We start from the raw sequence: 27,011 nt of genomic DNA on the forward strand, positions 1-27,011 counted from the left end.
AAAAACAAACTCTGATCTCCAACGACTGTAAATCAGAAGTAAGATTTATTTTTACCGAGTGCATTTTCACTCAGAGTAAACGAGCTGTTTGAAGGAAAAAGTGTTTACTTAAAGTGTGCAAATAGCTTCGAGATAACAGCTGAATGTGGGTGTGTGTGCTAAAAAAACAAGACAACCCTTTATTTAATGTTAAGCAAACATGCTCACAAATAAGAAGTAATCTATTGTACCTCATTCGGCTCACATGATCATAATTGTGCACCAAACGTATATTTAGAAAAGTTTAAATAAGAAAATATTGAAATAATTTTTGTGTCATTACAAGTTAATGGTTGTTTGTTACACTACGGGTCCCGATGGAGGGACAAAAAACATCAACAGCCCAGTCAGATGTAGGTGTGTGTTCTGCTGCCTTCACGTGTCCCTCGTAAAACTCAGTTCTGAGTGAGATGTGGTTCTAAACTGAACTGTCAGCTGCTGCTGTTTAATTTAGAGTCATGTATGTTTAATAGTTTAATCTGTTTAGGTTTCTGTTTAAGTCTTTTTTTTAAAATACGACTCAAAATGCACCTGAATCCCCTAAAATAAGTTATTTCCTTTTTTTTTTTTACCGCTACAATCTCCTAATTGATGTTTTCCTAATTGAACAAATAGACAACACAGTAACATTTGGGCAATACAATAGTGATGAAGCAAAGGTGCAAGTAGTCAGCATGATAGAAAAAGATACAAAGAAAAAAGACAGGACAAATGCAAACAAATCAATGCCAAATTAGGTACATAAAATGAATTAATAATAAAATAAAAACATGTTCAATGATAACGTAAAATACTAAAACATAAAGTAATAGTTTTTGGTTGTTCTGCTGAATCTTCTGTCGGTACATTTTCTTCTCTTGTCTTTTTATGTTATTTTAAAATGACGCACACAAGGGACAATGTCTTGGCTTCTGCAGCTATGATTTTGATTATTCTTACGTTTGCCTGCCTCTTGGAGTTAACTACTAAAATACAATTCCTGGAGTATCCCTTTTCGCAAATATTTTCTGAGCTGTAATGTAAATATTATATTCCTTGGTAGAAATGCTTTTAAATTAAATTAAATTAAAGTATAATTTACAGCAAAAAAAACCCTAGTTATAGCAATAAATATCATTGCTGTTGGTGCTGGGTATCTTGCTAAGCCAGGCCAAGTGGATTTTGGACACTTAAAAAAGTTCCAGCTTCTCTTATATGAATATGTTCTGCTTCTCCCAGATATTTTTGATAAGAAATAGTTACAAAGTACAGAGTGAAGATCTTTGGATTTTGGTGACATGTATAATGTCCCTTTGACTCCTGGAAACTAGTGATCTGATGCTTTCTGTCAGTATGCTGACAAGTTGATTTAATGATTAATCGAAAAAAAAAAAAAATCGATAATGTAGAATAATCGATAATGAAATTAATAGTTAGTCGCAGCCCGATATCAGGAAGTTAGGAAGCACAGCTGTACCTTGCACCAAATAACACAATGTAACCTCTCGCTCAACTAGTGGTTCCGCTATTTTCCGATAGGTCGTGAACGCAGCATCTGGCCAGGGGCGGGTAGGCGCTAACCGTGCAGTATGGCGGACGATGGAGACAGTTCGAGCGGACCAGTTGACACAAGCGGCGGGCAGGGGGCAGCGGATGAGTCGGACGGGCTCGGCCTTGGCGCAATGTTGCTGAATCTCAGTATTTTGGTTCTGGTGGTGGCGATCTGTCTCGCGGCTTACCGGCGGTGGGGCAGGCGGCTCGTCGCTGACGCGGCCCAGGGCGACGAGGCCTCGGCGCTTCCCAAGATGAGGAGACGGGACTTCAGTCTGGAGCATTTGCGGGAGTACGACGGACTCCAGAACCCCCGCATCCTGATGGCTGTTAACATGAAAATTTTCGATGTGACCAGCGGCAAAAAGTTTTACGGAAAAGGTGAGTAGGATAGCGACAAAATAAGCACCTGACAGCCGGGTGAGGTAGCTGACATGTCCCTACTGTGGTGAGTTGTCCCGGACAAAAAATTGGGCGCAAACGGTTGTGGTTAGCTAGCTTAGCTCTTTTTGGCTTTGTCTATGTTATTGAATGAGGTGCGAGATGTTAGCTAACTAGCATGGCTGCTTTAGGGGGAGGGGGGGGTCATGTTTGTTATGGGGATGATTGAACACCTCTAAACTTTATATTTAGGGTCACTAAACATGTCAAACTTTTAAGTTAAAGTTTGGTTATAAGGACTGGAGATTTTAACAAGCTAGCCTTGCTGCTAACGCTAGCCTGTTAGCTTGTTGACGTGCACACAGACACTGCACTGTCTGGGTGTCTCGTCTGCAGCCGCCGCTTGTTTACACTGATGGCTCTCACCTGCATGAATATTGGGAACTTTCAGTGGTGGAATAAGTATTAAGATCTTCAACTAAAGCAAAAGTATTAATGCTACGATTAAAAAACAAACACTTTGTTACAAGTACAAGTCATGCATTCAACATTTTACTGAAGTAAAAGTGTAAAAGTACTCACTGTGCAGCCAAATAGGCATTTTAGTTGCTTCGTTATTATATATTATTGATTCAGTAACATGTAAGATGCATGTTCATGTTGTAGCTGGTTGCAATAGAGCTATTTTTATTAATGTCTTATAATGTTGGGTGGTTTAATTTACTGTATAACAATGCATTGGATTTCATATACTCATTATTGTTATGTGTTGTTGGTCAAGTCCTCTGAAATGTAGTGTTGTAGAAAGTAGCAGAACATTAAAACAAGCAAACGTGTATTTAAGTACAGTACATTTACTTTGCACCAATGCTTCAACCTCTTAACATTATTTTAGCTATATTTTCTAAAGTAGAGTTTTAAGCAGAGCAAGGCAAACCTGCTACTCAACATTTTTCTCTGACTATGCAAAGCAACTCTGTAATAAACTATAATTATTCAAACAGCATTCCCAACAGTGTCATGTGTCTGCTATTCGACACCACCTGCGCAGAGCCAAGTCGGCCTGAATCTATCCAGCTCCACACGTTATGACACAGTTTTACAGTAAAGACAAACTGGAGTTTTAAATAGTGTAGTTTGTGTCCGTCACAGTTCAGGCTGCCGAGTTGATTAATCCACGTGTCAGAGTCGACAGAAAACATGTTTATGACTTGTTGGTACTCAAAGTCTGTTATGAACACTGGATATTAAACATTTTCTTGGTTCAGCGCCTGAAGCTTTTTATCACATGGCATGTAGAAACATTGTTTGTTTGACTCAACTGGAAACTATTTGTACATATAAATAGATTTTAAAAAGACAGTTGTAACATTGTGCAGGAGAGGTTAGAAGATGACAAAAGATACCTCCCTTATTAGATATTATATTCACACTTAAACAAGGAACAATTCATCAAAGACTGAGCTGTAATACAAAAATTGAAAGAACAGGCAATAAGTTCCATAACTAATATACGAGTCATTTAGTGTGAAATGCTTGTTATTATTATTATTATAGTTGGTGTTGTTCCCAGTGGACTTAATGCTGCGACAGCTAGTTGATGAATCCATTTCAGAGTTGACAGAAAAGTAATTTCTGACCCGTTTGGTCGTCGATTAAAGTTATAAACACCAAATATCATTTTCTGGGTTCAGCGTCTGGAAAGGGGAAAGTTTGGCGTTTCATTTCAATACTTTTGGATTTGCTTTGGTGCTCAGACGAGATGAGCAGCTGAAGCATGTGCATGTATCGTTATTGTAAACATTTTATAAACCCAAAGATGAATCAGAAATGAAAATAACAGCTGCTTAGAGGAGAGTCCAGCTGGAGCGCTCGGTGCAGCCGAGACGATCTGATTCAGTAGTTTCTTCATTTGTTGCGAGTCATGACATTTAAATAAAGAACATTATTCCAATTATAGAAAGAAAAGAATATCCGTATATGTTGCTGTAGTGTTACTCAGACGTGCAGTTTCATCTGTAAAATGCTTGTTTTGCAGTCGAGTAAGGTACGAGCACATCTAATCTGTGAGGTGATAAGGCGTCTTTGCTTCATGCTTGGGAGTATTGACTGAGTTTTTCTGTTGCACAACTTAAATTTAGGAAACCTGAGGGACTGCAGAGTTCTCACATGCTGGTCAGATGATGTTCTTCACAAAGAGAAAACATACTATAGAGGCTGAATATCACAAGGGCCTTTTTGAAGAGGTCAGATATCAATCAGTGGAAAGTTCTGAGAATAAAACATCATTTTCAACACCGTGTCTGTCTTCTAATACGACTGTGCAATCATGGCGACCTTTTAACGTGAGCTGTTATTGGTGGACGTTACATGACAGGACAACAAATGATTGACTGCCTCGAGGTGTTTCATTAATTTGCCATGTAAAAGTAGCAGAACATGCTGTTTTCAGCCTCAGATATGGAGATTTCCTGCCTTTTCTGTTTTTTATCATATTAAAGTGAATGTCTTTGGGTTCATGACTGACAAACAAGACTTTGAGAAACCAGGACAAACATTTTTCACTGTTTTCTGACATTTTACAGACAAAACATCTGTAATATAATCAGCATCTGTAGTTCTGATGCCACCATCTTTATTTCCCAAATGTAAAATCTGTATATTAGTTGCGGTCGATTGCTGAGCACTAAAAACTGAGTCTGTAATCGTGTAATATATAATGACATATCCTTCCAACTGATATTAGCTGTCGATAAGAACAACAAGAAACTTAATTATAGTTTTATTAGACTGACGAGCAGCGTTTCTACTCTTTACAGAGTCGAAGAAATGCAACAAATCATCACGTAAGAGATCATTCATTTCATCTTTAATACATCTCCCAGCTCTGATAACATCATCACACGATTAAACCAGAAGTTCTGCTTCGTCACCCTCGTCCGGTTTTTCAGGACTGATTTTTCCCTTTTGTGAATGTGAACTCTGTATCTGCGCTGCATTCAAGTGCCTTACTTCCTGGCAGTCCTGAAGGCTCTTAATGTGAAGCAGCAGCAGCAGTCACATGACGCAGGTCTGAGTTAATCGCCAAGGCCGCCGGGTGCTGAACTTGTTGCAGGACTGGATCTGTTTTTGTTTTTGTAGTTTTAAATCACTTTTTCTCGTTAAATTAGTTTGAAACAGCGGAAGCTTCTATTTTATTAGAGTAGAAAGTCAACAGGTACAAAGCATGTTGCACTTTTGTTTTTAAAGCCAAACAAAACACTTCTCTTTCCTCTTCCCCTCCCCCCCCCCCTCAGATGGTCCTTACGGCATTTTCGCGGGCCGGGATGCTTCGAGGGGCCTGGCCACCTTCTGCCTGGAGAAAGACGCCCTGTGGGACGAGTACGACGACTTGTCAGACCTCAACGCTGTACAGATGGAGAGCGTGCGGGAGTGGGAGATGCAGTTCATGGGTAAGCTTGTCTGCTGATGTTATCGGCTCCTCAGATATTGATCCGAGTCAGATTTCACAGATGCATCCATCGTGCTCATGGCCCACAGCCTCTGCATATTTAGTCGGCTCAAACTCGTTTTTTTGTGCTTGTAAAGTTTGTTTATTGTTAAATTAGGGCAATTTAAAGCTGCTAACCGGTACACACACATTTGTAATGAGGCCGTTGAACAGATTCACACACTGTCCTTCAGTTTTAATGTCTTCTAATGCATATTTCTTGCTTTGCTTTATATTTAGAAATAAATCTTCTGCTTGTAGAGAAAATAGATTGTAAGGTTGCAGATTTCCCGTGCGTCCAAAGAGGAGGAAGCTCAGAAATAATGTTTTATACTGTAATGCATATTTTGTTTGTTTGCACAAAATAGAAATATACAATGTTAAATGTCAGAGTAGTATTCTTACAGGTTAAAACTAAAAGGGAAAGAATCGTACAATAACAACAGATGTGCAGCCACGAGATCATCTGTTCAAACCCTATTCTGCAGCACTGTTGCACATTGAAGTCATAATAAAAAACTATAAATATATTTATTATTATTATTTATATTTATATATAGTTTTTTTTTATTATTATTTTTATATTTATTTTAATTATTATTATTTTATATATATATTATTTTAAAATTATTTTTATATATATATTTTTCTATATTTATATTTCTGAAATTGTCAGTTGAACTAATCTTTGAGTGAACTTTGGACAAAGATGAACCCAAACTAAAAATATCCTCTGCCCCCACATCTGTGTTAAAACAGGAAGCTCTAAGGAAACAAAGGACTTTTATTCACATTCTTTTATACGTCAGAATGTCAAATCTGTGGATGACTCTGTACTTGTAGTGTTAATGTCACACAGTTTTAAATGCTATTATTATAGTCTGTCATTTAAAACACTTCCCTCAACATCAACTCAAAGCTTGTGTTTTTATTTGAAAGTCAACGCTGCTTTTTGAATCTTTGGCGTCTAATTTTGGACTGAAACATGTGAGGCCTCTACTTTAATAACAAGTCTCTGGACACTCGCCTCAAAGTGATGCAGATAACACATTTAAAGCTGGACTGGGCAGATTTAGAAGCTGGCCGCCCTGAATAGTGTCTGATTAAATCATGTAAGAAGAAGTCAGTAAATTACTCGCAGACTGTTGTTAACACGAGAGTCCAGAGATCGCCCTGATGTTCAGAGAGGGCAAATTTAGATTAATCAGAAAATTAATGGGCAATTAAATTCAGAATGCAGATGTATAATAATAATAATAATAATAATAATAATAATAATAATTATTATTATTATTATTATTATTATTATTATTATTATTATTATTATATAATAATATAAATAAAATAATACATATATTTATTTTATTTATTATTTATATTATATATATATATATATATATATACATATACATATATATATTTATATTATATATATATATTTATATATATATATATATATTTATATATATATATATATATATATTTATATATATATATATATATATATATATATATATATATATATATATATATATACATACATTAATTAATTAATAATAATAAAATAATTTTAAAACGTTTTTTAAATAAGTAATGACGTGGTGTGCAGACGGGAGGGGGACACCCGAATCAAAGATGTGTATATCACATTGACAACTTGAAGAGACGTCTGTAAGTCTTTTCAATTTGTCAAAGGAAGTTAGCGGGGGCCCAGGCAGACTCAAATTTACTATGTACTACATATTTAACTGTCCCAAGGCCCAAATATAGCACGACACCCTTTAGCCAAAGGTCTGGTCTCGGGGTGGGGGGGGGGGGGATTCAGCAAACTGATGAACATATGTTAAGTTTGTATGACATCTGTCGCGTGCATCGCCCACGCCGTATGTCCTGGTTTACAGTAATACTTTGAACTGCATCAAACTTAGCCTGGCACAAGAGGTGCTAGCTCTTACTGTTGCTAGTGTATCTGATAAAAGTTCCCCACGTTCCCCTCCGCATCCCGCGAGAGGGGACCATTGGAGAGGTAACACGGTCATAGACTTGTGAAAGGAACCCCTTCACCCATCCTTCTCTGGGACAGAAGGTCAAATCTTTCTGTGACGCCTTCTTTTTAACGCGCATTTCTTTCGATATCTTCCAGAAAAATATGATTACGTCGGGAGGTTGCTGAAGCCCGGAGACGAGCCGTCGGAGTACACGGACGAGGAGGACATCAAGGACCACCTGAAGCACGACTGAGCGGGTCCATCGCACCGACCAAAGCCAGGAGCCCCAAACAGCTGCGACAGACCGCCCTCCTCCTCCTGCCCCATCCATCTACCTGCCACTCCTTTCTCCTGCCCCCACTCCCCAAAAACTCTTCACCTCCTGAATCTGTCCGGTGCCGTGGCTGTTCTGGAGGGCAGGACTCAAGTCTCACCGCCCAGACCTCCCTCCCTCTTCATCCTGCGAAGATGACCACCAACAGAAAGCGGTTGAAAACCTTCAATGAGGGCTTTTTTTTAAATAACAGAAAACATGTCAGGGGGAGGGGGGCGGGGGGAGACGAGAGAGGGGTTGTGCCTGTAGATGTATTTCAAACAAAAACCACAAAATATTTTAGTCATTTCTCCGAGGGGGGGCGGGACGTGTGGTCATCGTGGTCGGCGCCGAGCGCTGGGTGTTTGGTCAGAGGGAGAGAATGGTCGAAGATGATCGGGACGGGGAAACGGATTTCTCTCTTTTTATCTTTGGTTTAGTCACAACTGAAACTGCTTCAGCTTTGGACAGCTTATCAATCAGTCGTTCTTTTGTTTGTTCAAATGATTTCCCCCCTCCTCGTTGAGGGGGCGGCGCCGCGGCCTAAGAACCGGCGCTGTGGAAATTGGCGGGGCGTCGCATTTTCCTGTTGTGTTTGTAGTGTATGCACTACTAGTTTTCTTTGTTTGTCACCATGTGATTGTATTTGTTGAGTAGCATATAGGGAGGGAGGGAAGTTCTTTTTCTTCTGGATGGGGCGGGGGGGGGGGGGGGGGGGTTAAAGGTCTTTGCCATATGAAACCTGTTTTGAATCACATCAGACGGACTGAATCACCGATCGGGAATACAAAGGGAAGGTGGTAAGGCGGTCCTAATCAATGGACTCAGTTGTTTACATGCCTCACACGCCGGCTGCAAGTCTGTAGATTCCCCTGAAAATGGTCCAAGTATTAATTGTGCCTTATTTTGTTTGTTGTCAGTCCTGACCGTTGTAACAGAGGAGGCGATGGAGGTGTCCCCCCAGACTTTAAAGAAGGCATACGTTCTGTCAGTCGTCCACGCACAGACTGTAATATTTCCCCACTTCACAAACTCTGTAAATAGACCGTATGAATTACTCAGTGTTACTGCCATATTTATGTAGTGAAGAACTCCAGATATGTATAATGCTCTGTCGTATTGGCCAAAACCCCCATGGTTTCTTTTCTTTCTTTTTCTTTTGGTTCTGAACTTCTTTTTAAACAAGGGTAAATCTCTCCCCCCCCAATCCCCCCCCCCCCCCCCCAACCCCCACCCCACCCCGAAAAAATAAAATAAAAAAAAGGAGTGTTGCAAAGTGCTGCAGGGCGGGACCGGGAGCTGTTCTTGCGAAATTTTGTTCGGAGACGTTGCTTATCCTGTAAATATATCTATCATTTTATTAAAGCATGTGCAACAACAAAGTGAGCTATGCCGAATTCCCACCACGTCATGTATTTAAATGTTGGGTGTGTGTGTGTGCGTGTCTGCGTGACAGAGGCAGGAAGGGATTTGTTCATGCATAATAAATCGATTTGGTTAATAATTGAAGACGTCTGGTATTTATTTGCTTTTAGAGGAAGCATAATTGGATCACTAGCGGGAAAATGTTTTATAGTTCATTAAAAAGTTTAATATTAAGTGTGTGTGTGTGAGGAAATACAACGCTGCAGACGTTACTGTTGTGTGAAGTTTAATATTTGAGGAAATACGAATGCATGAAACTCCTCTCCAGACTGATTTATTCTAATAATGAAGACGTTTTCCAAAGAAAATGAAGAAATGATGATAATAATAAAGATATAAATGAGTTCCGACGAACCACAGGAAGGTTTGTTGCACTGAGTTTTAGTGAGACGATGTTTTTCCTGCACATCTTGAGTCAACAGTGGATCAGGAACAAAATGTACGACATGCAGACCGCTTCATGGCGAACCTCTCGGTGAGCGATGATTAACTCCAGATGTGGAGACGGTGAAACGAGAGGGGAAGGGAACTGGGCATTAATCGGGAGTTAGTAATATTTCACTTCATTAGAAAGTAAAATGTAAGTGTTATGGGCTTGTTTAAGGTCTGAAGAAAACAATGTTTAACTGCAACCTTTTTAATTATGAGTGCTTAAGGGGGACATAAATATATTAATGTGCTCATTAGGTGCTTTTAATGACAACATAACTCCATCTTACTATCATTAAGAAGAAAGAAATGAAGTGTGTCGTGGACAATGCAAACTAAACCAAAGGGTTGTTGTGAGAAGTCAATCTATTACACTGAAATAAAGAAGTTAAAGAAGCGAGCTCTTTATTTCTGCAGAAATGGAACAACACAACAGAGAGTCAAACGGTCTAATGTGACGTTCAAACACTACCATGAAGCTCTACGAACAGAGAATGCAATTAGATTATAAAGTCACCAAGTGGGTGACAATGTTTACAGACAATCGGCTGTGCAGCGACGCACATCTCGCTGATACAAGAGACACAAGCTGACACATCCAGAGATACACGAATACAAGGGGGACATGACCAGAGTGTGCTCTAGTCCTAATCACTGTAAGTAGGACACACATAAAAGGAGCATATGGAGAATACGACAGTACAAGACAAGATAAAAATTACAAGTGTCCGAAAAATAACTAGTAATATGTAAATAATTGAGTATATAGAAGAAAAGAAATAGAAGAAAAAAAGTAATAATAAATAGCATTATTTTTATTTTTTTATTTAGCGTAGATGTATTAAAGAAGAATTTATTAGAATTGATATATTATTTAAATTGATTACTCGTATATTTATTATTTATTTAGCATGGATTTATTAACATATGCTGGCTTTAATTATAATTATATATCATTGACATTTATTCATCCCAATTCTTTTTAAATTATTATTCTTTATTTATGTATTATTATTTAGCATGGCTGTACAAAGAGAAAGTCTTTAGGGTCACCACAGAGTTAAAAAAGAAAAAAGGTTTTCCTCAACAACACAGCTCAACAGCGCCCCCACCGGGGACCCGGATGATCCCGGAACTGCACCACACACACCGAGTGGCGTGTGAGAGTGTGTGTTTAAGTGAAACTAGTCGCTGTTGTTTCTTATCGGCCATCACTGCAGCGAGGGAGCCGAAGAGGATCACTTTAATATCCTGGAGCAGGGATGTGTTTCACCAGCTGACTGTCGACCGTTTCTGTCTTCTTACCCCTGAACGCACCACCGACGTTTTGCCTGTTTTGGGCTAAAAAAGCAACAAAACTACCCCGAAAGAAAGCATCATTCTTCCCCTGTGGGATCGTGTCATCTTGGCAGCTTTCCAGACAACAACATCCAGAAGACAGCGAGGTTTGTGCACATTCATACAGACCAAAGTTGCATGAATTCCTGCAGTTATTAGGCTATAAATCCTGTTTTTGTTTGTGTCTGCAGCATAATAATGGCAGAGCATCTGTCCCAGAGTGAGCTGGACTACCCGTTCAAACTTCTGGAGTATTTCAACGGATTCAGGGTCTCAAAGGTAACATTTTTATAAAGATATTACCAAAATTCCTGCAAATGAATTGGTCTGTCTACCATATTTAGTCTAATATCATAAAAGACAAATAAAAAAACAGCAACAATTTTCATTTGACAAACTGGAACCAGCAATGTCTTGGTATTGTTGCAATATAAAGTGACCTACATGAACAAACAGCAATCACACATTCATCTTCGGTCTATCTCATTTCACTGGCTCGTTAGTCTGGTGATAGTTTGGCTGTTTGATACATTTTTATTAATTGTATTTATCCTTTATTTAACCTCACATTGAGGTACAATATCTCTTTTACCAGGGAGTCCTGGTCAAGATGAGCAGCAAAATAAAGTTTCTTCATATACAAGCATCTTTAAAAAAATAACACACCAACAGGCACAAACATACAGAGGGTAAAGCTTTAAAGTTAAGTATGCCTTGCAGCTCATTACAAGCTTGCTGAGCGTGAATTAATGTGAATTAATCACTTGTGAAATAATGAATCACATCGTGTTTCCCCAAGTTTGCTATGTTTGTCTGTAATGATCTAAAACACAAGCTTGTGTATAAGTTAAATGACCTTTTTAAATGACAGTTATGAAAGAGTGTGTGTGTGTGTGTGTGTGTGTGTGTGTGTGTGTGTGTGTGTGTGTGTGTGTGTGTGTGTGTGTGTGTGTGTGTGTGGGGGGGGGTTTTAAGAGGATAAAGAAGGAAGAATAAATTGAGTTTTCCTGCCAGGGGTAGCTTACAGTCACACGATCTTTATCTGCCGATTTGAGTTTGCACAGTTTTGCATGCAAGTGTCGACGTTCAAATGTCACATCACAGAAGGAAATAAAAAGAGCTTTGAAATATAAATGTGGAAAAATAAAATTAAAGTCTCCTGAAATAAATAAAAGTAGTCCTTTTTTTTCAATAAAAACCTATAAATTATTTTATTTAACTATATTTATTTTAGGCATTCCATAGCTACATGCTAACAATGCTAACGTACTAATGTTTAGTACAATGTCAGGTTAGCATGTTAGCATGTTGTCATTAGTTTTTCAGGTTATTAGTTTATTTGTTTTGATCATAAAACAAACTATTGGACAAATGAAACTTTTGACCAAAGTTACTATAATTCCCCCTGACACCTTGCAGGCAGTCCTCTGGGGAACAAAACGTAAAGGCAATCCATCCACTAGTATTTTAGATATTTCAGTTTGCACCAAACTGATGGATGAAAATGTTTCTCCCGGTGCCGAGGTGTTGATGTGTGTTCGTGCCTCCAGGTGATATTTTCTGCCTGTGAGCTGGGAGTGTTTGACCTCCTGCTGAGGTCCCAGGAGCCCCTGAGTGCACAGCATGTAGCCCGGGAGCTGAGCACCAGTGTGGACGGGATGGAGCGGCTGCTGGATGCACTGGTGGGCATCGAGATCCTGGAGGTGGAGACCGCAGACGGGACAGGTGAGGAGGAGGAGGAGGAGGAGGAGGAGGAGGTGATAGAATTGACTTCTACATTAACTCTGTATCAGCGTATCAATATACAGTAAACTGCGTAAATAAGTATGGGGACACCCGAGAAAACCACGGAGATACCTGAACATTGTGAATGGAATTCTTCTGTGAGAAACCAAGATGTCGGAGCTCCCTTGAACACACCAGGAGGACAGAGCTTTTTATTTTTATTTTTTCTTATTAATTATGGAAAAGCATTAATTCCTCATTTTGCTTTCATATATTATTTTTCATGCATTCATTAATTTCTTTTAAGACAGAGCGTTTAAAGTAGAACCTGGTGATATTCTACATTTATCTTATTCCAGATATATTATTATATTTCTGAATCGCAAGTAAAGACCAAAACCAATGAAAACACCACAAAAACAAAACATCCACAGTCGACAAAACAATCTAAAATAATAACTAAAATAAATAAATACAATGTTATTATGCACAAGAATAAATGTAATTATTGCACTAGAATACATTTAATTATTGCACTAGAATACATTTAATTATTGCACTAGAATACATTTAATTATTGCACTAGAATACATTTAATTATTGCACTATAATAAATTTAACTATTGCACTATAATAAATGTAATTATTGCACTATAATACATTTAATTATTGCACTAGAATACATTTAATTATTGCACTAGAATAAATTTAACTATTGCACTATAATAAATGTAATTATTGCACTATAATACATTTAATTATTGCACTAGAATAAATTAAAGTATTGCACTAGAATAAATGTAATTATTGCACTAGAATAAATTAAAGTATTGCACTAGAATAAATGTAATTATTGCACTATAATAAATTTAACTATTGCACTATAATAAATGTAATTATTGCACTATAATACATTTAATTATTGCACTAGAATAAATTAAAGTATTGCACTAGAATAAATGTAATTATTGCACTAGAATAAATGTAATTATTGCACTATAATACATTTAATTATTGCACTAGAATACATTTAATTATTGCACTATAATAAATTAAAGTATTGCACTATAATAAATGTAATTATTGCACTATAATAAATGTAACTATTGCACTAGAATAAATGTAATTATTGCACTAGAATAAATGTAATTATTGCACTATAATACATTTAACTATTGCACTAGAATAAATGTAATTATTGCACTAGAATAAATGTAATTATTGCACTAGAATAAATGTAATTATTGCACAGGCTCCAGGTGACTCAGAGTTACATTTGCGAAGCTGAAACTGGAAAATGTTTGAAATGTTACCTTGAAAAGTGCCTGAAACGGTCGACTAATCCTTTATCCAACCAACAGTTCCAGTGAACTGACACTAAAACGTTTAGAGTACGTCTGCATGCATGACTGCTGTTGATGCTGTGAATGTCCCTGTTGGGAACTGATGACACCCTGAGTTAAAGTGTGAACGTGTTTTTATAAAAACAACAGTTTTGTACAGCAGCACCGACGTTTCTAATCTGTATCTGGCGAAAGGCAGCGGCAAGTCTCTTCACGACATGATCATCTACCAATCCCAGACCATCTACCCGCTGTGGAACAATATGGTGGACGCCGTCAGGTTAGTGGGTCGAGTGGGAGACGGTCAGATGATTGAACTGAATAGCGAGCGAACATTTAGGACTGAAGAACGGTTTCTTTCCTTGGGCCATAAAAAGCACTCTACACTCCAACAAGCTTTGAATGAATATATATATATATATATATATATATATATATATTTATTTATTATTTATATTTATTATTTATATTATTATTTATATTTATATTATATTTATATTTATGCAAGAAGTGAATTGTTTCTGGCTCATTGTGTAATATGTCAAATAACAACTGGGTGAAAGCTGAATTTCCCTTCGAGGGATTAATAAAGTATAAGAATCAGTAATCTAGGTTATAATAACCTCCAGAGCTGCTGCGCCTTTGAGAAATGTTTGCACAACTAAAACAAATTCTGCAGAAGAGCAAACATTTCGATTATTATAATTGTAGTCTCAACATTAGTTTCTTATTTTCCACGACGCAGGGAGGGGAAGAATCAGAATGAAAAGACCTTCGGCCTCCCAGCAGAGGATATCTTCCAGGCTATTTACCGGTTGGTGTTGTTCATGTTGCTTCAGATGCTCGACGTGTAACTTCCTCCCTCTGTAGTGTTTACTTTGAGTGCTAACTTTTCCCAGATCAGAGGAGGAGATGCTGAAATTCATGGGTCTGATGAACTCCTCGTGGGTTCTTGACGGACACGACATCGTGACGGCGTTCAACCTCTCCTGCTTTCAGAAGATTGTAGATCTGGGAGGTAAGAAGTTAAACTCCCTTTTATGAATATTTGTATATGTATTTATGGCGAAACGTTTTTGTTTGCATCATTCGTCGTCTAACAATGTGTCTGTTTGGTATTTTTAACGCTGAAATAGCAAAAATGTATGAAAGAAATCATGTTAATGAAAATGTTTTGGTCTAAATTAAAATAAAATGCGATCAGTAGATGAGTCTGTGAAGGGATGTCAAATGTTTAAAACACATGTGACTCCCAATACCTCAAATGTACTTAAGTACAGTACTGCATACAGACCTTATTCTGTGTGAATAACTCCCAGGATGCACCGGGGCTCTGGCCTGTGAGATGGCGAAGGCGTACCCGTCCTCCTCTGTCACGGTGTTCGACCTCCCGCAGGTCGTCGACGCGGCTCAGAAACATTTCTCTCAGGAGAACGACGCCGTTGTATTTCAAACTGGTGAGCCTCGTTCATCCTCGTGGAATATTCCAGCTGAGCGTGCGTTTAGAAAGCAGTCGTCACACGCTCGTTGTTTGCACACAGGAGATTTCTTCAGCGGTGAAATCCCTCCAGCTGACCTGTACGTCCTGGCCAGAATAATTCACGACTGGCCTGAAGAGAAGTGCCTCACGCTGCTGCAGAAGATCTACGACACCTGCAGACCAGGTGAGTTTAACCTTAACCCCAAACCAGCGGCGTGACAAAAGCCCCTCCTCTGCAGATCAAGAGAAAATGTTGAAATATTCTCCCAAAAACAAACGTCATTGTTGTTTTTTAATGTTTACTGGTCAAAACAAAGGCAACACAACAAAAGCACGTTCAATGTTTCTGTATTTTTGACACTTCTTAGTTCATAAATCCTGAAACGCTTTATCTGTTCAAACGCTCGCTCCTTCAGTACTCGGCATGTTTGTTGGTGTTCCTCCTCCTGGCAGGCGGCGGCGTCCTGCTGGTGGAAGCCATGTTGTTTGAGAACAGACGAGGGCCCGTCATGGCTCAGTGCTTCTCCCTCAACATGCTGGTGCAGGCGGAGGGCCGGGAGCGCCCGCCGTCCGAGTACACGACCATCCTCAACAAGACCGGCTTCCGCAACGTTCAGGTGTGCCGGACCGGCAAGTCCTACGACACCATCCTGGCCACCAGATGAGCGCGGGACAGTTGAGAGAAGCATCTGGGAACGTAAAGAAACTTGAACTTGAAAACGTCGGGAGCTGAACATAAACCGCTGCCAGTCTCGGTGCACATGGAGCCCCCAGTGTATGTTTTGGTTAGTGATGTTTTCTGATATTGTGACAACAGTTTACACATTTCTTTCAAAGATCGCACTGATGCTGGATAATATTGTTTCTTTATATGTAACATGTTTCTGCATTTTATCCATTTTGTCTTGCAAAGTTTCTCATTCCTCAGTCTTAGATGGAAACTCAGTGTTTTCATCTCATGATCTCTTTGATGATGACGTGTCTGCTGTCGGTGGATATTAATGTGGTTTTTTTTAAGAAGCATATTTCAAAACCTTCAAATGCAGTGAAGAAGTTCAAGAAAACACTGAGTGTTGGAGCTGGAGAAACAGCTTTGTGTTGTGATGTGTGTTCCCTGCCGTGATGAGTTCAGGCTCTGCAGACTCCGCAGGACAAACCTCCGTTTACCTCCATTATTCCTCCGCTGGTGTTAAAAAGGTCAACATGTTTGTTAGTGGTGTGAAAAAACACTGTAGTGTTGTTTCTAAAATAAATGTTTTATAGATGTTTGTTTTGTTGTGTTTCCATAATGTCCCATGTGCTACGGAGACATAGGAGTAACATTTATAAAAAATAATAATAATTATTATATTGCATATTGTTTTCTGTATATCAAAATGTTTTATTTGCTATTTTCTATTTATTCCTCTTTATATTTCCACGTCTATTTTCTTATCCTTTTACAAATGTATTATTTAGTATGGCACTCTTATAACTCCATAGTTTAAAGAAAGTAATTTACATCATCTCCGCTCTAAATAAGTAATGCAAATGTCACATACTGTATACATACTACGTAACAGTGTAACAGTGTGATTTGCATGTGTCGTAGATGAGGTGCGAATGTAGATGTTTGATATAAAAACTCCTTATTGAATCAGCACGTGGTTCTGTAAACTTGTTTTCTGTTTATCCTTCAGCTTAAATCAAAGACATAGATTGTGTTTGTTCTAAATAAATAGTTTGTTAAATAATAAAATCTATACATGTGTAAACAACCCCCGGGGGAATGCACCTGTCTTCTATTGCTGCAGTTTTTCATGTCATACAAAATACTGAAATGACACTAAAAACAGTAATATATTGCATCTTTTTTATGATAAAGATGTGTACTTTCCTAAAAGAAAAAGGAGCTGCGTCGTGCACAGATAATAATTATGTTCATATTACTTGTTAACACTTAAAATGGCAACCGGGCAACGTGGGTTTGCATCGTGGCACTGGAAACACAACATTGAAACGTGTTGTTCCTGCATTAGGAGCTGTTGGGTTTTTGGTACCAGGATCCGGGAGTTTCTGCTGCCCTCCAGCGGCGCACATGCGCAGTACACCCCGGGCTCGGTCACCTCCTTCCCGGCCGCCGCGCGCTGTGTTTGTGTATGTGGAATGCGGGTCAAGCGGAACCCACGGCTAAAAACTGCGCTTCACATCAAACTCAAAACACCGGCTTTCATCGGCCTGACGTGCTCTGTATGTACCGTCCACTTTATTTTCAACTCGACGCAGGTTTAACCCATGTTCATATCTGCCAGAATGTTCTTAACCGGCTATTTGAACGAGTTAATTTTTCCAGTATGGTCGCACTAGCCGTCCGCTAGGAAAACGCGACATCGTCATTTAAAATGGCGCCAAAGATTAACCTCAGCCAGTGGCTAGCGGTTGGTGAATCTGCCACTCTGTGCCCTGCTGACTAGCAACACAGATAGCACAACAACATTGTCGTATTAGTTAGTTAGCAGCGTTCATGAGTGTGTTCACGTTTCAGGTAGTTTGTTTTGAATTAATTATTGACCCTTAACCTTTGGCAGGTCGCTGGCTGGGGAGTGTTTAATAAGGGGGCACCATAAATGCCAACGTTCTGTTAGCAGCGTTGCTAATGCTAAACGTCAACTACATTACATACGTGTAGCTTCAAGCTAAGAGCTAGCCGATGATGCTAACCACCAACGTCAGCTAAATTGAACGTGTACCACGCCTGTAGACAAACATTCACATTTAAGCATAAACTCTCCTGATATGAACTGTTTCCAGTTTAGCAAAAGTGCTTATTTTAAGTTAACGGGCGTAAAACATTCTTGTGATAAACAACATTGATGTGGGTGTGGGTGGGCCCGCATGTTGCATAACGGACTGTAATGGGGGAGCTTTGGCTAACGTTAGCCAGCTAGCTTTTGCAGTCTGATTAAAAAATATAATGCAACTCTGTGTGGTCTAATTTAAATGTTATTGCGATCACATATTACAAACGCAAAATTGCATTGCGTGTGTTGCCATGTTGTCGGGGTAACAGTACAAAAAAGGCTGTTTTAGTCTGCTAGCTAAAGTTAGCCGCTAGCTAGCTTGCTGTAAGAAGGGGCGTCACACAAACCGTGGCCAGACTGCTATTAGTTTAGCCAGCTAAATTGGAGTTAGCACCTTCCCCCCCCCCCTGTGCACGCAGCAGACCCTGAGATATGTCCACCTGTCGGGAGTTTTAAGAGTCCCTGCTGATGTTTTTGCTCGCTGCAAGCTGAACTCGTAGCTCTGGAAAAGGCGTAGTTCCCTGTTTCTGTTGCATGTGGTAACTTCTTGTTGTCATCGCTGAACAGTGACCGGTATGTACACATCCGTAGCTACAGGGTGGGCGATTTGCTGCCAGGTCAGCAAGGAAACGTGAAATAGTAAAGTTGTTAGCACTGTTTTTGCTCCGATATGTTTTTATGTCCTAAAACTGATATTTGAGTGCAGTAGAGCTAAATATATAACAGACATGAGCAAGGGGTTGCAGGGATAGTGTCTTGATTGTTTGGCTAGAAATGAAACCGCACTTTACCTGTTTGTGTGAGTGCTTCATGTGTCGATAATATCTGCATGTATATGCCATTTGTATGATTTTATACATGGTGGAAACTAACTGTATGATTAATGGTGTAGCTGTGCATCATGTCTTCTGAAGTTAGTGTTAACTCTGCTCATCAAGGGAGATGGACCCAGTGTTCCTCATCCTGAGCCTCCCAAGCAGATCTGTGAAATAAAGAAACAATCACTTCTTTATCTTACTTTTTGCTGCAGTAGAACATTTTATTATTAATATTGCAGTGGATTAATGAGAAGGTACCAACTGTCAAAGGCTGACAGAAAGTGCTGTTTGCTTACATTACATTAAAAACAGACCCTGAACTATGCAGAGCTTCATGCTGCAGAGTTTATTTATTGTTCTTATTGCAAACTATCATTGTAACCTCTGGTGCTGCATGTGTGACTCTGAGCTGGTTTTGTTTTGTCTGTTTCTATTGTTTAGTCTTTGTTTCTCCTGTGGAATCCATACTGTATTCCTCTTCTACCTGTAGTTTATATGGAAAAACCTTGGCTCATAAAGTATGCTATGGATTAATAAGACTGATCGCAATATTATGCTGTAAGATTGTCATTTTGAGTCTGACTCTTATTCCCAGATGTTATCTTTATCATAGCTGTATATCTTGTAGCTTGTCATCAATCCTTTCTGTAGCTTGACCTTCTTTCTGGTCTGTGTGAAGTGTCCCTACGCCGGAGCTCTGCCGACAGACGACGATGAAGAGAATCAGGCACCCCAGCAGCAGTGATGACTCCGACAATGGAAGTAAGCAAAATATTGTCTCTGCTGACTCATTCATACGGAGTCCAAATATAGACCTGAATCAGGTCGAGCACAACTCGTTCACAAGTGCATTATGTATATCTGCATAAAAATATTGTACATTTTTGTTGTTTTTAATCTGTAAATGTTGCATATTTTTACCAATTACATTTAATAGCCACTACCAAATAACTATGACAAAGAAACTGTGAAGCCAAAGTGTCAGAGTCCTTTCCTGAAAATGCATTTCCCATCTTGTTAGTGTCAGTAAATGCATATTCATGTTCAGGAAGGAAACCAAGTCAGAGAAAAGGAAAGCAGGGCAGCAGATGGACAAAGATTGAGGAAAAGAGAAAGAAGTTCTACAGTCTGAGAGACAGGAGACAGAGTAGGGACACTTGGACCTTTAAAGACATCCCGGCAGGTCAGACGGACAAACTCAAATCTGACCTCAGTGAACAACTCCATCAACAATATTTAGCGTTTGTTTTATCCGCCACAAAATCTGAGATGGGTGGGGTTTTACCACGTCGTATAACATGCCGGGGTAAGTTGTTAATTACGGAAAAACATATAAATGTGTAGATGCTTCCATGTGAGCGTTGGGTTTACTGATCATCCAGTCTACCTGATGTGCCATCTGGTGTTAGAATGAACCCTAAGCTCTGACTGTAAACTGCTTTGAGCCAAAGTCTGATTTCAGGGTTTAGTTAATGAGGCAATCCTTCAGTCTGTCGAGGTCCCACATGTAGAGAAAATGAAAGCGTTGGTCTCATGCAGGGGATATTAAATGACACTTGATTTCCGCTGCTGTTCATTCAAATAAGCCCAAAGTCAAAATAGTGAATGAAAGAAATTGAAAACAGGAAATGTCCGTTGCAGCATTTTGACTATTCAATTGAGCCACACGTGTTCTTCTCAAATGTGTTTTTAGAGGATGTGAGGTTCTTTAAAGCAGCAGAAATAGACAAAGAAGACGTGCTGAGACGTTTAACACCCGGTTGTGTTTCTCCTTCAGGTAATTCTACCTGCTGGTCGCAGCATTCATCACAGCCCAGGAGGGGGGCCGGGCAGAAAGCCTCCGAGGTACGTGTGTCTAAACTCTTAATGAGCGCTGTAGGATGATCGGTTTGTAAACATGTGTCTTCGATCTTCTTCTTGTACGCTGCTGTCATGATGTTCATTTGGATCTTTTCTACACGCATAAATATTTAATCACAAAAATAAATATATGATTTGTTTACAGTTTGTGGACAAATGGAGAATACTTGTCTTTATTTGTGACATTGATGAATGTGATCTTCAGGGTGTTCAGAGGGTCCTTATCTGTGGCTGTTATCTGCTGCACAGTCTGTGGACTTGGTCCCTGTTCACGCCCTCTAACCAACAGCCAATCAAATCAAAACAATGAGTCCGGCCTCAGCAGGATCCCGATTGGCTGGTTCCTGTCTGGCTGCGTGTAGACAACGTGGTCGTCTTCTAACCCGCGCAGACACTCGTATACATTATCTTATCTCGCTTAGAAAAAAAGTTTCAATTATTTTGGTTGTAGGCAAACTTTGCACAGTTCACAATCCTCTGTAGATGAGCCACAAATAACACTTTGCGCTGTAATTCTGCACTTCTGTAGATTTTATACGAGCTTTAGGGTGAATCATACACGCAGACATTGAGAGCATGTCTGAGAAGTATTCCGGCGCTAGTCCACGGAGTGATTTGGACGCTGATGGAAGGATCTTAACATCTGTTCTGTTCTTGTTGCAACAGTATTTGCTGTAAAGCGTTCTGACCTTGTTTTCATGCGACTGCTGCAGGTTTTCAGGACCGACCTGATCACCGCCATGAAGGTGCACGACTCGAACCAGCTCAGCACCGAGGACTACTACGTCCTCGTCGACCCGTGGAGGCAGGAGTGGGAGAAGGGCGTCCAGGTTCCCGTCAGCCCCCAGTCCATCCCGCAGCCCGTCGCCAGGTAGGACAAAGGAGAAGAAACGTGCATGTTCGGTCCCGTGTTGTGTCTGACGAGACAAACATTTTAACAGTGTCTATCTAATGGATGGATGAGTCAGAGTAGCCGACTGCAAATGCAGGACAGTAAACGGGACATGTCCTCTGACTTTGATGTGCAGGGTGATGGCCGAGAAAGGGAAGGAGGTCATGTTCGTCAGGCCGAAGAAGTTGATCCGGACGTCGGGCACCGAGGTGCTGGGCTACGTGGACATCCGGACGCTGGCGGAGGGGATGTGCCGCTACGACCTGAACGAGGAGGACGTGACCTGGCTGCAGACCACCAACCAGGAGTTTGCAGAGATGGGTGAGTGGATGGTTGGACTGATGCGGAGTGATGTTGTTGGTATCCTTCAGAGACTGGAATATGGAACTTATGAGCCTGGACTTTCCTGGGTAGTTTTTCATGACAGCGAAAGAAACTTTAACTTTTGTTCGCAGCCATGCCGCCGCTGGACGAGATCACCATGGAGCGGGTGATGGAGGAGTTTGAGCGCTGCTGCCACGAAAACATGACTCACGCCACGGAGACGGAGGAGGGGTTGGGCATCGAGTACGACGAGGACGTGGTGTGTGACGTGTGCCAGTCGCCTGACGGGGAGGACAACAACGAGATGGTGTTCTGCGACAAGTGCAACATCTGCGTTCACCAGGTCAGAGGTCAACGCACTCGTTTAACTCGCTGGGAGCGAAAAACTAACGATGGAAAACAATTATTAACTTAAACAATCATACAAAATACTTTTATTAAATGCTCACTGTGATATACAGAGTATATAATAACTTTATTTATACATACCTACCTTTCAAAACAAAGTGCTTTACAATATAAACAAATAATAAAAGTAAATAAATAAAAGTCACGGTTTCAAGGACCAGTTATTGACATGTTGACACTTTTTTACTTCGTGGGTTTAAGCGTCTGTAATCGTCAAAGTGAAATCTATAATGAAGAGACTGTTATGCTTTCTGATTTAAGATTGCTTCGCTTTGGTAAAAAGCAAAATGAAAACGACTCGTCTTACATTTCAGATCAGCTGTGTGATTTCATCTGACACACACACACACACACACACACACACACACACACACACACACACACACACACACACACACACACACACACACACACACTCCTGTATTGATTTCCCCTTGCTGTCTGGAAGCTGAGCCTCCCTCTGTTTGCGTTTCTCACCAGGCGTGTTACGGCATCCAGAAAGTCCCGAAGGGCAGCTGGCTGTGCCGGATCTGCGCCCTCGGCATCCTGCCAAAGTGCCAGCTGTGCCCCAAGAAGGGGGGAGCCATGAAGCCGACCCGAAGCGGAACCAAATGGGTCCACGTCAGCTGTGCCTTGTGGATTCCAGAGGTGAAGATACAAATCTACAAGTCATTTCTAAATCGGTCACGAATCGCTGAATTCATGCGTGATGTGTTAAATGTGCTTTCGCAGGTGAGCATCGGGAATCCAGAGAAGATGGAGCCGATCACCAACGTGTCCCACATTCCCAGCAACAGATGGGCTCTGATCTGCTGCCTGTGCAAAGAGAAGTCCGGAGCGTGTATACAGGTAGAGTCCCCGCGCACGTTTCCCCCCCCAACACGCAGAAACAGACATTTAATGAGACGTGAAAAGCAAAGCGGGACTCGGCGTGTTATAAGTTCTATGATGCCGTGTTTTGAATGTTTAACAATGTTGTGTTTTGCTGCTGTAGTGCTCAGCGAAGAACTGCCGGACTGCCTTCCACGTGACGTGCGGCCTCCACGCCAGCCTTGAAATGAACACCATCCTCACGGAGGACGACGAGGTCAAGTTCAAGTCCTACTGCCCCAAACACTCCGGGCTTGAGGGCGACGAGTCCAGAGACAGAGACTCGGGAGGCGAGGAGGAGAAGGAGAGCGCCAGAGACAAGAAGGGCAAGAGGAGAGGCCGGGTGAGAGGGGACGAAGACGCCGCCTCCTCCTCTTCGTCTTCCTACGTGGCCCCTAAGCTCATCCACAGAGCGCCCAGCGATCTGGAGGTGTTCACCAGCCGGCAGCAGGAGAAGAGAGTCAGCCTCCGCAAGCTGAAGCTGCAGGAGATGGAGGAAGAGTTCTACCAGTTTGTGGAGGTGGAGGAGGTGGCCGGTCACATGAAGCTGCTGCCGGAGGTGGTGGACTTCCTGTACCAGTACTGGAAACTCAAACGCAAAGCCAACTTCAACCAGCCACTCCTCACGCCCAAGAAGGACGAGGAGGAGAGCCTGGCACGCCGCGAGCACGAGGTGCTGCTGCGACGCCTGCAGCTCTTCACACACCTGCGTCAGGACCTGGAGAGGGTAGGTCTCTGCTCCACCCGCACCGGTGCACCGGAGAACCGGGACCAGAAGGAGCGAATGACTAGAGAAACAGTTTAAATAAATGTAAATACATTCTGAGCGCAGTGGAGAAGTTTGCTTATTTGTAGATAAGATGTATTCACGTTACAGCGGTACGAGACGCAGCATGAATTCAACAGAAAGGGACGTGTTGTGTTGTTGGTCATCGCTCGAGTGTTTGTGTTGAGTCGTGGTGCAGTTATGTGCAGCGTCAAATGAAAAGCCAGTTTTTACACTCAAAATGTTCAACCTTGCAATACATATAGGTAAAAGTATTGATAATAAATACAATATACATGCAAGTACACAATATATTACTGAGAATACATGTAGAATAAAAGCTGTGTGCCGATGTTGTTAATGTAAGTCGACGACGATCTGTGTAAAGAACCTGCTGCTGTCGCTCCTCAGGTCCGTAACTTGACCTACATGGTGACTCGGAGGGAGAAGATGAAGCGCTCGCTGTGGAGAGTCCAGGAGCAGATCTTCCAGCACCAAGTCCGACTGCTCGACCACGAGCTGCTCACAGGTGTGTGTGTGTGTGTGTGTGTGTGTGTGTGTGTGTGTGTGTGTGTGTGTGTGTGTGTGTGTGTGTGTGTGTGTGTGTGTGTGTGTGTGTGTGTGTGTGTGTGTGTGTGTGTGTAAAGAAACATTGATTTTGTTGTTTTTAATTACATCTAAGAAGAAATTCTAAATTTGAAACTGTAGCACAATATAATTATAAGATCGTATCACAATGTGATTTCTCTGAAAGGATGATGATTTTGTGCTGACTGCATCACTTGTGTGTGCTGCAGGCGATCCTTCAGAGAAGGATCTGGAGAAGCTCTTCTCTCTGGGCTGGTTATCCTCTCAGGGCTCTGAGTCTGGATCCTCTTGGAGCCACTCTGGACTGAAAACCAAACGAGGCTCTTTAAAGCAGGAAAAAAGGAAAAGCGGCGACAGAAAGGGCCTCGCTGACTCCACGCACTGTCACAAGAAGGACAATCTGAGCAAACCGCCGGAGGCGAGGGACAGTAAAGGCTCCCGAATCAAAGAGTCTGAGCCTGCGGACACGAGTCAGGAGCTCCACAAGCCAGAAGTCTTTCAGGAAACGATCACCGTCAAGCTGCACAAACCCGAGAGCAGGAGAGGCCCCAGGAGGGAGGCCCCGGGGCCCGAACACGAGACGCTGGCCAGACGGAAACGAGACACTGACCACGAACAAGAGGAGCGGAGGAGGAAGAGGAGGAGCGATGTGATGGACAGCTTCCCCAGCCAGGTGAAGAGCCGCTTCGGCGCAAAACACCTGGAGAAAACCGTGTCCATCAGGCTGGTTGATATCAGGAACTCTGACAATGACGACTACTTCATGGACGACAGAATGACCAAAAGGAGCTCCGTGTCTCTGGACGTGACGACCAACACTAAACTCAACAGAGCCAGCGACGTCTCAGACGCCGCCGCCCTCTCCAAAGCCAAAGGCTGGCTGAGGAAAGCTCAGGCGAACGGCTCGCACACAACCAGCAGACACGTGGGCGGACATCTTAGAAGCTGGGGGAAGTTCAGGATCCCGAAGAGGAGCGAGAAGCCTCTGACGGCGGCGTTGAAGGAGGACGAGGAGTTGGAAGAAGAGGAGATTGAGGAGGAGCACTGCAAGCCACTGCTGACCAACACACCGGAGACATCGTACCCCAGGACAAGACTCCGCTCGGTGGTGGAGAACGACGGCTACGCCTCTGACTCCAAACCGAGCGACGGCGAGATGGAGCCCTGCTTGAAGCGATGCCACTCCCACCAGCTGAGGGGCGAGTCGTCTCTCGGCCGGCGCTACGGGTCTGACATCATCCACCGAGGCGTGCTGGCCTCCTGATGGCGGAGCGACACTTTGAAAATAAGCTGCACTGTGTTCGTCGGAAGAGAACGGCGATGCGTATCTGTACAAGATGCATCGTCTCTTTGAACCTTTTATTTTTCTCGATGCATCATGAAAATGCCAAGATAAAAACAACAGAGCTGATATTTATTTTTTATTTGTAACATATGTAAATCTGGGAAATATTTGACTTTATTTTGAGCTAGTTTTGTTTCCTTAAAAGTAGAAAGATGTCAAGTTGCCAGTTAAACGCTCGCTCAGATATTTACAAGCATAAGCGTCAGCGAGGGAGAAGTTGATTGGGACCATAAGCTTGCGATGTAATTAGTTTTGTGTCATAGTATTAAACTTTCACTTAGTGGGAGGAGCTGACTGTCAGCGAATAAGATTCTTTAGATCTTTTTTTAATCAAGCTTCATTGGACGTTAGCAGCTATAAACAGGAAGTGAAACTGCCCTTTTTATCGCTATTTAAACTCCAGCTGTCATCGTTTCTTCAGTTGCGATTGTGGAACATTATGAACTGGGACACCACAACAAAAAAAGGAATTTAAATGACGTTTTACGCGTCATCATCATCATCATCATCACTTAAGTGTAATTGAACTGCGATCGTATCGTATCCATCATGTGCCTAACTTTTATTTGAAGCGTTTGCACTACGAGAGCACGGCACAGGTGCGGGGTATGAGTAGAGTTATTTTTACACTGAAAGATTTAAAAAGCGTTTTGTACCCTCGGCTGCTGCTGTACTACTGTTATGCAAAATGAAACCTGTTTGTCTTCGTCTTAAAGAGGAATAAAAAAACTCTGCGGGACTCGAGACTGTCTTCCGTGTGATTGTTTCTTTACAGTCTGGAGGAAAGTCGTCTTTCAGAACTCATCTTGTGCTGAAACTATTTAATATAGATCACAAAGGAATATATAGTTTAATAAAGGAGTCAATCAGCAATTATTT

At 41.3% G+C, this 27,011-nt stretch overlaps 3 protein-coding genes across 9 annotated transcripts; all 3 read left to right on the forward strand.

The window, feature by feature from the left end:
* The first annotated feature begins 1,527 nt into the window (after nucleotides 1-1,527).
* On the forward strand, nucleotides 1,528-9,250 carry pgrmc2 (progesterone receptor membrane component 2). The gene is made up of 3 exons (XM_029459921.1): nucleotides 1,528-1,950; nucleotides 5,247-5,402; nucleotides 7,584-9,250. Exons 1-3 carry the CDS (start codon nucleotides 1,608-1,610, stop codon nucleotides 7,679-7,681), a joined length of 597 nt encoding a protein of 198 aa, XP_029315781.1. The 5' UTR covers nucleotides 1,528-1,607; the 3' UTR covers nucleotides 7,682-9,250.
* A 1,362-nt stretch (nucleotides 9,251-10,612) lies between these two features.
* On the forward strand, nucleotides 10,613-16,749 carry asmt2 (acetylserotonin O-methyltransferase 2). Of its 2 annotated transcripts, none has more exons than XM_029460211.1 (9): nucleotides 10,613-11,040; nucleotides 11,125-11,212; nucleotides 12,484-12,658; nucleotides 14,197-14,281; nucleotides 14,747-14,815; nucleotides 14,901-15,019; nucleotides 15,321-15,458; nucleotides 15,543-15,665; nucleotides 15,935-16,749. In XM_029460211.1, exons 2-9 carry the CDS (start codon nucleotides 11,132-11,134, stop codon nucleotides 16,144-16,146), a joined length of 1,002 nt encoding a protein of 333 aa, XP_029316071.1. In that variant the 5' UTR covers nucleotides 10,613-11,040; nucleotides 11,125-11,131; the 3' UTR covers nucleotides 16,147-16,749. The 2 variants fall into 2 exon arrangements, with proteins under 2 accessions (XP_029316071.1, XP_029316070.1); XM_029460210.1 differs by having other exon boundaries at nucleotides 10,617-11,040; nucleotides 14,152-14,281.
* A 770-nt stretch (nucleotides 16,750-17,519) lies between these two features.
* Nucleotides 17,520-26,876, forward strand: jade1 (jade family PHD finger 1). 6 transcript variants are annotated; one of them, XM_029460204.1, is made up of 12 exons: nucleotides 17,520-17,710; nucleotides 19,759-19,841; nucleotides 20,128-20,385; nucleotides 20,857-20,924; nucleotides 21,653-21,810; nucleotides 21,968-22,152; nucleotides 22,287-22,498; nucleotides 23,044-23,211; nucleotides 23,296-23,412; nucleotides 23,558-24,160; nucleotides 24,611-24,728; nucleotides 24,997-26,876. In XM_029460204.1, the coding sequence occupies exons 2-12, from the start codon at nucleotides 19,793-19,795 to the stop codon at nucleotides 26,049-26,051; spliced, it is 2,991 nt and encodes a 996-aa protein (XP_029316064.1). In that variant the 5' UTR covers nucleotides 17,520-17,710; nucleotides 19,759-19,792; the 3' UTR covers nucleotides 26,052-26,876. The 6 variants fall into 6 exon arrangements, with proteins under 6 accessions (XP_029316064.1, XP_029316067.1, XP_029316066.1 ...); XM_029460206.1 differs by lacking the exon at nucleotides 17,520-17,710 and adding an exon at nucleotides 17,772-18,005; XM_029460205.1 differs by lacking the exon at nucleotides 17,520-17,710 and adding an exon at nucleotides 18,047-18,834.
* Nucleotides 26,877-27,011: the final 135 nt, after the last annotated feature.

The sequence above is a fragment of the Cottoperca gobio genome, chromosome 22, assembly GCF_900634415.1.
Source record: "Cottoperca gobio chromosome 22, fCotGob3.1, whole genome shotgun sequence".
Classification (NCBI taxonomy): Eukaryota; Metazoa; Chordata; class Actinopteri; order Perciformes; family Bovichtidae; genus Cottoperca; species Cottoperca gobio.